This window comes from Episyrphus balteatus, chromosome 2 (assembly GCF_945859705.1).
Source record: "Episyrphus balteatus chromosome 2, idEpiBalt1.1, whole genome shotgun sequence".
Taxonomy (NCBI): Eukaryota; Metazoa; Arthropoda; class Insecta; order Diptera; family Syrphidae; genus Episyrphus; species Episyrphus balteatus.
In genome coordinates this window covers 9,180,162-9,194,526 of record NC_079135.1, presented here as the reverse complement: position 1 = coordinate 9,194,526, position 14,365 = coordinate 9,180,162, and the positions used below count along the sequence as shown (strand labels likewise).

At 31.4% G+C, this 14,365-nt stretch overlaps 2 protein-coding genes and 1 non-coding gene across 3 annotated transcripts; 1 reads left to right on the top strand and 2 right to left on the bottom strand.

Moving 5' to 3' along the window:
• Positions 1 to 8,273: 8,273 nt before the first annotated feature.
• On the bottom strand, positions 8,274 to 8,346 carry Trnav-uac (transfer RNA valine (anticodon UAC)). The gene has a single exon. It is a non-coding gene; the product is annotated as a tRNA-Val (tRNA).
• A 127-nt stretch (positions 8,347 to 8,473) lies between these two features.
• On the top strand, positions 8,474 to 10,685 carry LOC129908957 (E3 ubiquitin-protein ligase parkin). The gene is made up of 8 exons (XM_055985809.1): positions 8,474 to 8,897; positions 8,959 to 9,151; positions 9,210 to 9,406; positions 9,468 to 9,616; positions 9,669 to 10,005; positions 10,065 to 10,172; positions 10,240 to 10,336; positions 10,390 to 10,685. The coding sequence occupies exons 1-8, from the start codon at positions 8,640 to 8,642 to the stop codon at positions 10,497 to 10,499; spliced, it is 1,449 nt and encodes a 482-aa protein (XP_055841784.1). The 5' UTR covers positions 8,474 to 8,639; the 3' UTR covers positions 10,500 to 10,685.
• Positions 10,686 to 11,999: 1,314 nt separating this feature from the next.
• On the bottom strand, positions 12,000 to 13,187 carry LOC129908956 (snurportin-1). Its single transcript, XM_055985808.1, has one exon. It carries the CDS (start codon positions 13,114 to 13,116, stop codon positions 12,058 to 12,060), a length of 1,059 nt encoding a protein of 352 aa, XP_055841783.1. The 5' UTR covers positions 13,117 to 13,187; the 3' UTR covers positions 12,000 to 12,057.
• Positions 13,188 to 14,365: the final 1,178 nt, after the last annotated feature.

The following is a 14,365-nucleotide window of genomic DNA, read 5'->3' as shown; positions in this document are numbered from 1 at the left end:
CCATAGACCAAGAGAGAATAAAAATTGAGACGCATTTTGGACTATTTTGTGTGCATTGATAACACAATATGTACCCAATATTGTAGCTGATACCAACCCGGCCAAGAGAAATATATTTTGTCTCCTCATATCTAACATAATAAAGAGCGAGCTATTGCACATTCAAAGCTCAATTTAGTCTCTCACTTAATACAATACCAAAAAAAAAATTAAGAAAAAAATAAAATATAAAAATTCACTTAACCGCTCTTTTGTTTCAAGGAAAAACGGAATTCCCACAAGGACAATGTTAGTATGATGATGAATATACCTACACGTAAACAGAAGGAAGGGTGGTGGTGAACGCGCTTTTCTCATTTTTGTTCGTTGTTCGTCTATTTCAGGACTGTACTTCACTTCTTGATGTACGAGTAAATGTAAGAAGAAAATAAAAAAAAAAACCTAATATCGATTAATATCCACGGGTGGTGGACCGATTTCATCAAACTGTAAAATATTTTTGTTTCATGAAAAACAACCAATTTATAGAAGTCCAAAATGGTAGAAGCGAAATATGTATTTTTATTTTCAAAATTTTGTAACCGTTAAATTTAAAACTTTACTCAACTTCCATTTTCACATCATATTGCTAAGTATAGCTTTGGGGTGTGTTATACAGTTGTGAGCAGCACAAAGGAGTGTAGAAATTACTATTACGGTTGTCCTGTGATCAAAAATGTTAGTCAGATTTTAACAATTCAACACTCTCTAGTAGAACAGCACTTCAAACTTTCATACATGTATCTTAAAAGTATGCAATTTTGTTTTAATTAATATGAAAATTTGAAATGCTGATGTCAATTATTAGCGATACAGTTTTTGAGATATAAGGTTGGCCTTTTTAATGTAAAAATGTATAATTTGTATTTACTTCTTTGCGTTTTTACTTAGTTGGTCACTGTGGCGTATGAGCGTTTTTTTTTTCATTGAAAACAAACGTTTACAAAAAATTGCTCTATTCTTGAACAATTAATCAAATGAGTTGAGCTTTGTTCTCTTACACATTGAATGTTTACAAAGTTTATTATAACGAATGCAGAACTAGTTTCCGTCATGGAACAACGACTTTTTTACTAATTTAGGTAAACAAAATTCTAGATTCTAAAATTTCAAAAAGAAAAATTGCCTCAAATTTTACTTTAAAGCTAAACAAGACTTTATTTGAAAAAATAAATCAAAGAATCGCCATACTTTCTCCACGCACTTAATATGCCGGAAAATATTTACAAATGGAGTAAAATGTAAAAATCTTTACAGAATTATCGAAATTTGAGCCAAAATACAGGAAAATATATTCACGCCTGGGTCGAGTGACAAGTTCCTTAAATTTTAAAACTTTTTATTTTCATATTTTTTTGAATAAATTTACATACATATTAAAAATCAATTTCTTACAAAATAAAACAAAATGGGTATCCCATTTAAAATTATACATACATCAATGTCACGTTTTCGTAAATTAATTTTTTTTGTTTAAATTTTAATATTTTTTGAAGTGAAAACTTCTGTAGTATCGTAGTGATTTGAAACAAGATAAAACGAAAAAGCGACGCGAAACATCAATTGATCATAACTTTTTTGTTATAATAGATATATGAATGAAATACAGTAGATAGGTAATTAAATAAATTATGATTGTGCAAAATTTCAATTAATTTCATATTCAAAATTCTGAGATAACGGTGAAAAGATGTTCTTTTTCTAAACACGTTATATCTTTTGATCTAGAGCACATAACAAATATATTTAACTTTAATACGCATGCTGATAATATTACCTTTCATTTAATATATCACACATAACGGTACGTGCTCTACAAGTCATATAATCTTTAATTGAAAAACTTGAAAAAATAAAATGCACGACTGGGGTCGCACGTACTTGCTCTTGCAGTTCAAAGCACTTTTATGTTAGTCTAATTGTAGATTTTAAAAGCTGGATCTAAATTTTAAAAAAATTGATATTGGGGAAGAGCCGACATTTAGGGCAAAATTTTGTTAAATGAAAAAAAATTTTTTTGTTATTTGACTTTTTTGAGAAAAATAAAAATGCAGTTTTATTGCCACTGCTTTAAATATTACGTATACGAAGTTTAATCAAAATCGTTAGATCCGTTTTCGAGAAATTCGTAATATCGTATTTTTTTGTATGGGAGGTATACGTTCTAAACGAGATATAAAAAAAAACAAAAAAAAACCAACTTTCAGAATTCCATAAAAATCATCTATACCAAATTTGAAGAAAATCCATCCACCCGTTTAGGCTGTGGAAATGTGTACAGATGGACGCACAGACGCACGGACGGAATTGCGGGACCCACTTTTTCGGAATTCTCCATCATCGTAATGTTGGTTTTGATTAAAACCTCAATTTTTTTTTTCGACACGAAACCAATACTTGCCCTATAGAGCAAGTAAAAAACACCTGTGAAGATTTTATGCCGATGACCATGACCAGCCAGCAGTAGAGGAAGTACCGTAATCTCAGCTTGAAATTTCGACATGGTTGGTTTAAAAAAATCTTACTTTTTTTGTAGGCATGGTAGAAATATGATTGAAGCGTCATATAAAAGGTGAAATAATAATGATATAAAATTTATTATATGTTGGCTTTTAAAAAATGGATTTAATGGCGTTAGAAGAGAAAAGAGATTGATTGTTTTGGTTTTTTTATGAAAACTAATTGGGTTAAAAAATTCCAGCTCTTTTTGTAGATGTTGTATTGACATGGTCGATATAAATGTTTTGAGCTGAAACAATAAGCTTTCAGATGGTATAAGATTTATTGTAGGTTGTCATATAAAAAAGTGATGGAATAAAAAAAAGTTATATTGTTTCGATTTTGTTTAAATGATTTTTAAGGTTTCACTTCAACCACGTGTGAATTGCACACATGTCAAAATTTTATTTTTTAAAGCTATTTTTAAATGGTTTTGTAAAACAAAACTTTTTGAAATAGAATCAGTGATTTGGAAGACACTCTGAAATGAAAAAAATTTCTAATGGCAGTACCATTTCTGATGATTTTTGAAAATTTATTGTTTTTTTCGGGGATCGTAGCAAATTTCCGATACGAATGGAATTCGTGAAAAGCAGAAATAAATGGTTTTTACTCCAATACTTTGTTTTATTTATTTAATGAATCTATAATTTGATTTTCTAAATCTTTAAAGCAATCTGCTACAGTGAATAGCATCAATAAGTTTGAATCATTTATGTCTTATAAAAAATTTACTTTTTTCTTATAGAGGCTCAAAAGAGTGTGGAGGTATCTCTTACACACATAATAAGGATGTTTGACTATACCACTATGGGTTATGAACTTTAACTTTTGTCCAACGAAAATATCAAAGCTACAATTTCTGTTCCATGGATTTGAATAAAAGTCAGTTATAGAATTCAAGATAATGATAATAACGGTCTTTTTACTGAAGCAGAAAAACTTATGAATTTTTGGTTTCTATTTCTTTACGGAACCAAATAATCAAAATTATATCAATATTCCTCAGGAACAAAAAAAAAAGAACTTTGAAAAATAAAACAACAACATACCAACCCAATCGATATTTTCTTATACATTGGACAACCATAAAACGACACGACGCATATGATGATGTCCTTTGGTCAATATTCGTTTAAACGACGACTTTTTTTCTCAAACCAAAGCCGCCTAAAGTGTGTATTTTTTTTTTGTAATGTTATGTGCGCTCTTGGTCTCTCCATTAGGCTGATTTTTTAGCCGTTTCCCTCCCATATGTGTGTGGTAAGCGCTCTTTTTTATCCATGGAACAGGAGCGCCTCTCAAAAGTTCAACTTCATTCATTTAATTTTTATAAATATTGATTTCTGCACTTTTAGGAGAGACAAAATAATTCCAAGAGGAATTTTTTTATCTTTTCCCTTTTGTGCGCTCATTCTGTAAACAAAACCAAAACAAAAAAAGCTCAAAAAACCCACGTGGTACGTTAAGGTGTATACCAGAGCGGATCAAGTTTTGTTTATGAAAACAATAACCTCATAAAATATTTTATGAGCTTGTATGCGAATGGAGATGTCTTCAAACAAAAAACGAGTATAAAGGAAGAAGACCAAAATAAAGCGGGATGATGGAACTTTTCAGATGTTTTAAAATTTGTTGAAGATTTGAAGAGATATGTGTAGGTGCATATAGGAACATACAAATGTGTTAAGCACATACGGAAATCCAAAGCTAAAGTAGTTTCCTGGATATGGATATTGAGAAAATTTCATATCACCTCTGATGCAAATCAGAAACAGAAATATCATATTGCTTACAAACGGAACCGGAAATTGAAACCTTAACGGAAATTGTCGAAGTTCATTTGTGAATTTCAATTCTTTTTTTTTGTTGACTATTTTGTTCGACTTCAATCATGTTGCTGTGAGGCATTCACCAGATTGAGAGTTAATTTTCATGTTGCAAGACGAAAAATTAAAGGAGAGTCAGTTACACGCAGGTGCCATGTCAGTAACTGCGGACGAAAGCAAACAAAGAGCTTTCGCAGTTTTTTGCACTAAAAAAAAACTGCTGATGAAAAAAATAATCAATCAAATATGGGCTGCTCTGTTTTGTTTTATATGTACATACATATATGCGAGTTTGTATTTTTTTTTTATAAATTTTTGTTTTCTCCTTAAACTTGGAAAAGTGAATAGATTTCTCTTGCGTTACACGTACTTTGAAGAATTTTGGAATGTTCAAAAAAGCTTCTTTGGTGTGTATAGTATTCCTGCAAAACACAAATCAGAGTAAAAATATTTGAGAGACAATGGTTGTTTTTTTTTTTTTTTTAGTAATTTTCATGCACAAAGTTCTAAGGATTCTTCTTCTAGAATGTGATGAAATTCATAAATATGAATTCATTTTTGTCAATTTCTGTACTTTACATCTGCTTTATTACTAGAAGTCAGTTACTAGCTAGTCTAAATTTTGGTTTGTTTAACATCCAAACAAACACTTTACTTAAATTGATGCCTGCGAACAAAATAAATAATAATTTACTTTTGGTTCACTGAGGTGTGTATGTGTACTTTTTTAAAAATTTTCTTTTTTTTTAGAGTTGTTGTTTAAATCTAACAATCTATCTTGTTTGGCTTCAATGTTAGTGATAAGAGAAAGAATTTTCTTTAAGGATTTCTAAGAAATCTATACATTTTATTGGGTATTATTGAGTCTATAAGTACTATATTGCCTACTTCCGTTTCCGCTGAGCAAAATGTTTATGAAACGGTTTTGTGTATACCTATTAAGAAAGAGCAAACACAAAAAATCAATTTTCATTTCCCAGTTTTACGAGACTGACTTATGAAAATGACTTTTAATCCCGAAGCATTCTAAGGGTATAAGAGTATTGGAGTTGAGTGATTTAACAGAAACCAGCTACATACATTATCTTCGGTAAACAAAAAAATGACAAAAAAGGGTTGGTAAGGTAATGAAAAAAAAAAATAAAATTCGGCTGCGCCCGTATGAAGAAAAAAACTGTATTGCAGGCTATTTTGATCTATATGAATGCGTGTCGGTTTGACCACATTTGAATTAGCGGAATCCTTTGGGAGATTTTAGGTATCCCTCTTAATTTTATGTATGTATTTAAAAATCTAACAACCGTATAAGCTTTTGTGCTCATTTGGTGGAGAATGATAATTTTTTAGTGACATATTGCACGTTTTTTAGATCCATATGATTTAATTTTTTATATTTTTCTTTAGAATTCCGGTAAATATTTCAAATTTAAATTATGTTTGAATTAAGTTTAAATTAAGTTAAAATTTTATAATCTCTTAGGCTAGGCGCACACATGCGATTTTGATCGCGCGATCATTCAGTCGCAAATGAGATGACAAGAATTTCAATGACTGTAGACACAATTTTCAAATTTTTAATCGCGGGATGTGATCCATTTCTGCGACTGAATAATCGCGCGACTAAAATCGCATGTGTGCGCCTAGCCTTACTCTTCTTTTTAAAAATTATATTTAATATAAAAACAAAAAGAAACAAACCGAATCGTTATCATGTTTCATTCGTTTCTTTTTTTATTTTTACATGCGATATAGGTACTATAGGGCAAGTTTAGGATTCGTAAAAAAATCGAACTCGAGATAACAATTTTACATGACATTACGATGATGGAGAATGCCAAAAAATGGGTTCGTTAATTCTATCTGTTTGTCTGTCTGTCTGTAAGAACCTCGAGCTACAGTCTAAACTACTGAAGCGATTTTCTTCAAACTTGGTAGTTAACAGTTTTGGGTGATTCCCTAGAGGAGAAATTGAAGTTTTTTTTTAAGGACCAAAACTAACGGTACCTGTCATATAACGGAAACAGAAAAGTTGATTTATTTCAAAAACGGCTCTAACGATTTTGATTAAAATTTTTCTGCTTACTGTTACAGATAAGAGCCTCCTTTGATAATAAAAAAAATATTTTTTGTACCGTTATTAACGGTACCTGCCATAGAACGGTTTTTTGGATTTATGAATTTCTCAAAAACGACAAAGCAGATTTCGACCAAATTTTTAATACAGAAACGTTTAAACAATCATTATTTAAAAAAATGTTTAATTTTTCAAAAAAAACATTTTTGGATTTTTAAAAAATATTTCAAAATTTTTTTTTGAAAAATCAATTTTTTGGAAACGAGTTGGTGAAAAATTTTGAAATTTTGTTTTTATGTGTAAATTAATTATTTATTCAAAATTGCATATCAACTTTTTTTTTGCAAAATGTTAGAAAATTTTTATATATACAGATTTTTTTTTTTTTTTGCACCACTAACGAAATTCCGTGAAAATATCAAATTTTAAATTTTCCCTTATTTTGTTCAATGAAAAACCTTAACATTAGAGTAACTTTTACCATAAGAGCAAGTACGTGCGACCCCAGTCGTGCAATTTATTATTCTTTACATACATAACTTAGTACCTAATTTTTTGGTCTAATAAAAAGAGAAAAACTAATTATTTTCTCCATTCACAGAAATGCAGTTTTTAAATAATGTTAGTTACCTACTAATAAAATTAGAAAAAAAAATTATGATGGATTTACAAAGTAACCCAAGGATAAAGGATTGACAGAGAAAAACATCCGGTTTAAAACCATGACAAATTATTTTTTGTCAACAAAGAATTGAATAATTTTGGTACTTTGCATTAAGTACCTTTAAATGGTTGAAAAAAGCAAAAAATTAGTTCTTCGATTTAAAATCATAAAAAATTTGTATCGTTTATTATTTTTGATAGGATATTTTTACAATAGCAATTAATTTGTTCTACACCGCTTGAGAAAGCTGTGTTGAAATGTTTAAAACTCTAATTTTTTCATCAACTTTTGTGATTGAAAACTAGGTTAATATTATCAATATATAGGTATTTTTATTAATATGTGAAAAAAAAATAATAAAAATAATAAAAAAAAGTTGTAGATAAGAGGGGTACTTATTTATGCTAGAAATTGTTTAAAACTCCAAATTTTTTAAAGCTTTGCAATAGCTCCAGGTAAAGAATTTTACTTACAGTCTGGCTATTATACGTTGTTATTAAGATATTTATTATTTCAAAAGATTGCTTTAATGCCATTAAATGACCATTTAATGTGTTTTTTTTTTTTGAAACTTTTTTATTCAATGAAACACAAATCGTTTGTTCTGATTTGTGTCCACAATTCCCTATAGGTACCCTCCACGGTCTGTGGCTCCTCGATATTCATGTTTTAATTTGTCAGATACAAGTTTTTAAAACTTAAAGCAAGATTGTTTTTACCTTTTACCACACACACAAATTACCAGAAACTTATTGTAAAATTACAAAAAAAACTACACGTTGGGCGCCATTTTATTTAACAAATATTTCTATGTTAGGTTTATTTAGTTTGTAAATATAATTTTAACAGGCCAGTTGTTTCAGTGCTTGGTAAAGATTTAAAAAATTTTTTGTATTTAATACAGAGTAAAGTTATCAAAATTAATGATTTAACTCGGGGTGGGTAACATCCACAAAAAAAATCGTGTTTTTGTGTATCCAAATATTGCGTGTTACGACTAAATTTTACCCAAATGAACTTCATTAAAACTTACACAAATTTGCATTTTTTTAATAAAATACATAAATAGTTAAACCAACTTTGACTATAAGAGCCCAGAATGTGTGACCCACACATAATATTCACAATAATATTCAATTCAAAAAAAATAAATAAAAAAATAATCAACTGGTTCCATCCAGGATCGAACTGGAGACCTTCTGCGTGTAAAGCAGACGTGATAACCGCTACACTATGGAACCACATGACATGACAACGATTAATAAAAAATATATTTTCTATCACAACAAATACAGAATTTATTGCATGACACATATTTTTCCTCCCTGCATAAAAACATAAATCAGCTGTTTTTACTTTGACATTTCCATATTCACCATAGACGAAGAGGCATCTATCGAAATACCAACCAGCTAGGAAAAGTTCTAATCCAAACATAAAAATTAATTAGAATTTAATAAAGAAAAAAAAAAAACAAACCACATGAGTATATTTTATAAAAAAGAATTTAATTAATCCCCCATCCAGTAGGATTATGAATTTCCTGCTAAATTTCTTCCGTGCCATTATCGAAAGAATGTTACAAATTCTATCAATTGGTCAGAAGACCATCAAAAACACTTTGATGATTTATGTAAAAACAAATACCGGACGAACTCTAACTGTTGACTTGGATCCCAAATGGGATATACAAAATGTTAAAGAATTAGTTGCTCCACAACTTGGATTGCAACCAGATGAAGTTAAGATTATATTTGCTGGCAAAGAACTATGTGACTCGACGACCATAGAGGTTAGTGAAATTTATTGAATAAAATGATTTTGGGTATAATTGTTGTTATGAGTTTTGCTAGGAGTGTGATTTAGGTCAGCAGAGTATTCTGCATGCAATCAAAACTCGACCTCGTCAGAGTTTAATTGGGCAAAAGCCCCTTGAGTCAACCTTGACTGAAGAAGAACCACAAGAAGAACCTTCGAAACCTTTGTGTGAAACTCTGGTCGATTTACAACTTCAAAGTGAAGAAAGGGTTAATATCAGTGAAGAAAGTAAGTCCCAGTCCAAGAAATAGAAAAAGCCTAATTAACTTGCTTTAATGCTTTACAGATCGAGAACGAACACGAGCTCATTTCTTTGTACATTGCTCCCAGTGCTCCAAGTTGTGCCGGGGTAAGCTAAGAGTTCGTTGTTCATTGTGTAAAGGAGGTGCTTTTACAGTACACAGAGATCCCGAATGCTGGGATGATGTCTTAGTGGCAAGAAGAATTCGTGGTCATTGCGAAAGTAAAGAGATTGCTTGTGTGGTAAGCTCTGATCTCAAAACATATCTACGAAGAAGATTTTTTCTATTCCTTTATTCTTTAGGACAACGATATCGGTGATCCACCATTTGCAGAATTCTATTTCAAATGTGCCGAACATCCCTCTGGAGGTGAGGCAGACTTTGCTGCACCTTTGAATCTGATTCAAGTCAATATTAAAGATGTTCCTTGTTTAGCTTGTACCGATATAAGGTGAGTTTACTCTGCATATAGTCACTGATCTCTTAAATAAATCTTTCCTTAGCGAAAATGTCTTGATTTTTCCTTGTGAATCGAAACACGTTACATGCATCGAATGCTTTCAACACTATTGTCGATCTCGATTAATGGAACGTCAATTGATGCTTCATCCTGAATATGGATATACTCTACCATGTCCAACTGGATGCTCTGGATCTTTTATATCCGAAATTCATCATTTTAAATTGTTATCCAAAGAGGAATATGAGAGATATCAACGTTTCGGTGCGGAAGAGTATGTTTTGCAAGCTGGTGGGGTATTTTGTCCACAACCTGGTTGTGGAATGGGTCTTCTAGTCGAACCGGATTGTAAAAAAGTCACCTGTGAAGGTGGTTGTGGGGTGAGATAGAATATTCTTTCCCAGAATAGATGTTTTCATAAAAGGAGTTTTGTTCTTAGTATGTTTTTTGTAGGAATTGTCGTCAAGGATATCATATTGGAGAATGTCTACCAGAGAATTCAACAATACCGAATGGTGGAAATTGTGAATATGCTGTTGATCCAAATGTTTGTATTTATTCTTTTGTTTTTTAATTTCATAGCTTATTCATCTTTCTTTTTTTTTTTTTTTTAGAGAGCGGCTGATGCTAGATGGGATGATGCTTCTTCGGTAACTATCAAAGTATCAACTAAACCATGCCCGAAATGCCGAACTCCAACTGAAAGAGATGGTAATTTTTTTAAAAACTCTTTAAATTCTGTTTTAAAACAAATAAATTTGCAGGTGGTTGTATGCACATGGTATGCACACGAGCTGGATGTGGTTTTGAATGGTGCTGGGTATGTCAAACTGAATGGACTAGAGATTGTATGGGAGCTCATTGGTTTGGTTAAAGAGATTTGCAATCCATTCTAATAACGATAACTAACATTTATTGACCCTAAACAACGTAAACTTTGATAAAGATTGAATTGATTTTAAAGAAGGCTAAAAAAGATGGATACGAAAAAGGCTAGTTAAACAGTTAAGCTGTGTAATATATTTTGATAAAACGACTATATTCAAACGAAAAAGCGAGATTGTTGCCTTTTATTCTCACTGAAGGTTTTCGTCATAAGGATAACTTTTTTAGGTGGATTCAATATCCGACAACGCCATAAATTGGACATCTGTAATATATGGCCAGGTGGATGTATTTTCACTGAATGGAAACTTGGAATAGAATACCCCAATCTGCAAGTAGGGAGACGCTCTGAATTCTGCCAACGACAGAAGTATATCTTCACAAAATAACATATACAATTTTGTCGGCCTTATTGGATTCTATGGGAAAAAAACCCAAGAACACCAAATAGATCGAATAGATCGAATTTAAAGTATAACTAAACTAGTACGAAATGTATGAGGGTAATACAAATGATGTTTTGACTACGCGAAGCTCTAAAGATATCGATTTTGGGCCAACAGGTCTCAATCATTAGATCTGGATTTTTGTTTACAATATGAGGTCATCATTAGTCATTACCTCAAAATCAATTTTTTCTGAGTTACGAGGAATTCAATCTACAGCGACGACATGCTGTTATAGAGAAGAGAGTCACAACACTGCCAACCGACTCGATCAAACCATAAGAATGGACATACATAATTTTTAAGTAGTCACTCTAACTATTCATAATGACATCAGAGATAAAGCGAAGAATCACTCATGCCAATCGCTGTTTCTTCGGTCTAAGAAGAGCATTTAAAGGCCTCTTTTAAAGAACCAAAGAAGCCTTGTACAAAACCTAATTTATCCTAGTTCTACTGTATGGTGTGGGCGAATGAACTTAAACAAGAGAGGATGAAAACCTTATCCCGATCGGGAGTTTCACATGGAATGTTTTCCACCCGGAATATTTTTGTTCGCCCGGAATTTTAAAAGGTATCGTGAGTTTCGTCCGAAAAGAATTTACATTTTCACCTAAACTAGTTTCTTGTTCGGCACCAAAATTTAAGTGAGAGAAGAGCGGTCGACATCCTCGCATATTACTTGAAAATACCGAGAGATGTCCGAACGTGAACAACCTTTCGCCCAGAACTCACAATAGGGGAACAGTGAAATTATTTTTTTTTCCGGGTGGAATCTTGTTCACGTCAAACTCCCGAAAGGCTGAATGTGTAATATGTTGCGACACAAGAGGTGTCGGTAAGATGGATGCGAAGGAAATAGGATTAATTTGGATATTGGGAAAGTAAGTGTCTGAATAGGGAATGAAGAAATATGTTCAAGGGACTTGGCCTGCTTGCGAGGCACGGCATTAAGCTCATCGTATTGGGATGGTCTTGCCTCCGAAACTTAACCTCGCCTGTATACAAAAACTTAAATCAGACAAATGAAAGAAAAAAGGCTAAAGAAAACAATATATTTTTTAATACAACAGCTTTTAATCATATTTAATCAAATTTACACTAAGCATCGTCAGCAATATCGTCTTCTTCCAGTTCTAAATTCTTTTCAGCTTCTAAGAGTGCATTTAAAGATGCATCATTGTCATCGCAATCTATATCTTCAAACTGATCTCTACTCGTCTCATCTTCACTGTCCATTTTTCCAGATCTTCGATGTTTGTATTTCTTCTTTGCCATTGCTTCGTCAAAATCTATAATATACTTAAAATAACCCGAATAATTTTCAGGCTTTTGTGTCATATATTCTGGGCTAACAGAAAAGTCAAGAACTTCTGGCACCATAAATGCAAATAACCACCCTACGAGTGGTGTTGTACCAAATGTATAACTAGCTTCTTTGTGATAGAATAGAAATCCATCCAATTCGGGAGAGTTATCCTCCCAAAGTGGGAATTGTTGAAAACCTATCGAAACACTTGTTGTGTTTTCAAAATCATAAAATCTTATGCACTCAAAAGCATAAGGATTACTCTCACTTATCTCATCATAAGAGTTTTCCACAAACTTGGAAGTTAACCAAAAGAATCTAAATTGTGCTTCACAATTAATCAAGTCCTGATTTCCAAATGTTAGAGCGTCAAGTATGTAAAATGTTGATTTATCATCAACATAAACACAGTCAAGTATTGTGACATCATTTTTCGAACCAACATTACCTGGCAACAAAGATTGAAAGGTATCAATTAAGCGTCCGGATTTTGTGTACATTTCAGTGTAACCATTGCATGCGATGACCATGCAACGTTGACCTTTCGGACATGGAACTAAAAACCAATCGTTGATGTTTTCTGGTTTTTCTCGTAACCATTCGGAGAGTTGTAATTTAGCATCGATTTGGTATTTCTTTTTAAATGTTCGTGGTTTGTATTTGGATTTGTGGGTTTCATGTTTGTTGTCAGTTTTTGAAAAGACGATTTCTTGAAGATTTCGAGATTCATCTTGAAAAAGAGAACGATTAAGTTTTTGTTCTTTTAAGAGTTGTTTGCGTCGGGTTTCTTGGATATCAGATCTATTGTTGGATTTATAAAGATCGGCGAATTTTGATTCATAATTTTCCATTTGAATAGTTTTTATTTTTTGGATTGGTTTTTAAAATGGTAAATAAACGAAATGTAAAAAAAAAACAAGTTGTCAAATTATTTAAGTGATGCCAATGTTAAATTTCTTAAATCTTAAAAATCTTTTTATTGAATGCTTTCATTTAAGGCTGTTAACACACTACTACCCAGTTTAATGGCATCTGAGCGATTAGAAATCTCTGAGTAATCAAAATAGAGATGTGAGCAGATTATATTTGGAGCTCTCAGATATAATTGAATCGTTTATTTTCAAAACATTAGAGGTATTCACGATCCGGTGTAACAAAAAGGTGTAAAAATGCAAAATTTTGTTTTCTACTACTACAACTACAATAGACAAATTTTGCACCATTGTATTTTATTTTTGCAATAGGGTTGGGGTATAGCAAAAGTGTAAAAAAATTTTAGTCTGTATATTTGGTTGTTTTATTTTAAGAAAATGTTACACTTTTGCACTTTTACAACGATACAAACCCATTTGCATCGAATCGTGAATACCCCTATTGTTATTCCAAACATCAGTTTTGATGTTTTTAAACAAATTCTAAGGGCCAGTTGTACAAATATTTAATCCGTGGATCAGCAACTTTTATCTTCTGAAATCACTAGCAAGGCTGAAGTTTAGCACTGGTTCAAGGTTGATATAAGTAGAAATAGCCACATTCATGCTTGAACCGAAATTGACCCGCAGCTAATCCGCCGAAATCGGTGGGTTAAATTCCTGATCCGAGGCTGAACCACGTTTGTACAACTGGACCTAAAGAATTTACGAACAAATTAATTTGGCAGCACAGATTTTTTTTTTTTTTTTTTTTGTGTATTTTATTAGTTTAAAAAACTCTTAACATCAGTTAATACTTAAAACTATAACGGCCATATTATTCACTAGTTTAAAAAATACATCTGGATGTAAACAATGTCAAATGTCAAAAATAAATCCAATTCCATAATATTCACTACTTAAATCCAATCTTAAATCCAATTTTTTAAATCCAATCTCGTTAAATCCAAACAAATTTAAACTGCTATCTGGAGGTCTGTTTAACTTTATAAATCCAGATGTAAAATTAATTTTCACAGTGTTCGTTTGTTTTTTCACGTATTTTGTGAAGGAAAAATAAAGATAAATGCAAATTATACAAAAATTATTGAATAAACACATAATTTTTTTTGAGTGAATAATATGACCAAAAAATTAAATCCTTGGATTTATGAAATTCAGATTTAAT

Bases quoted from the DNA above. Each gene is read 5' to 3' on its own strand.
- LOC129908957 (XM_055985809.1), top strand. From the start codon at position 8,640: ATGAATTTCCTGCTAAATTTCTTCCGTGCCATTATCGAAAGAATGTTA. The intron at 8,898-8,958 runs GTTAGTGAAATT...GAGTTTTGCTAG, and splicing joins GTGACTCGACGACCATAGAG to GAGTGTGATTTAGGTCAGCA. The intron at 9,617-9,668 runs GTGAGTTTACTC...ATCTTTCCTTAG, and splicing joins TTAGCTTGTACCGATATAAG to CGAAAATGTCTTGATTTTTC.
- LOC129908956 (XM_055985808.1), bottom strand. From the start codon at position 13,116: ATGGAAAATTATGAATCAAAATTCGCCGATCTTTATAAATCCAACAAT.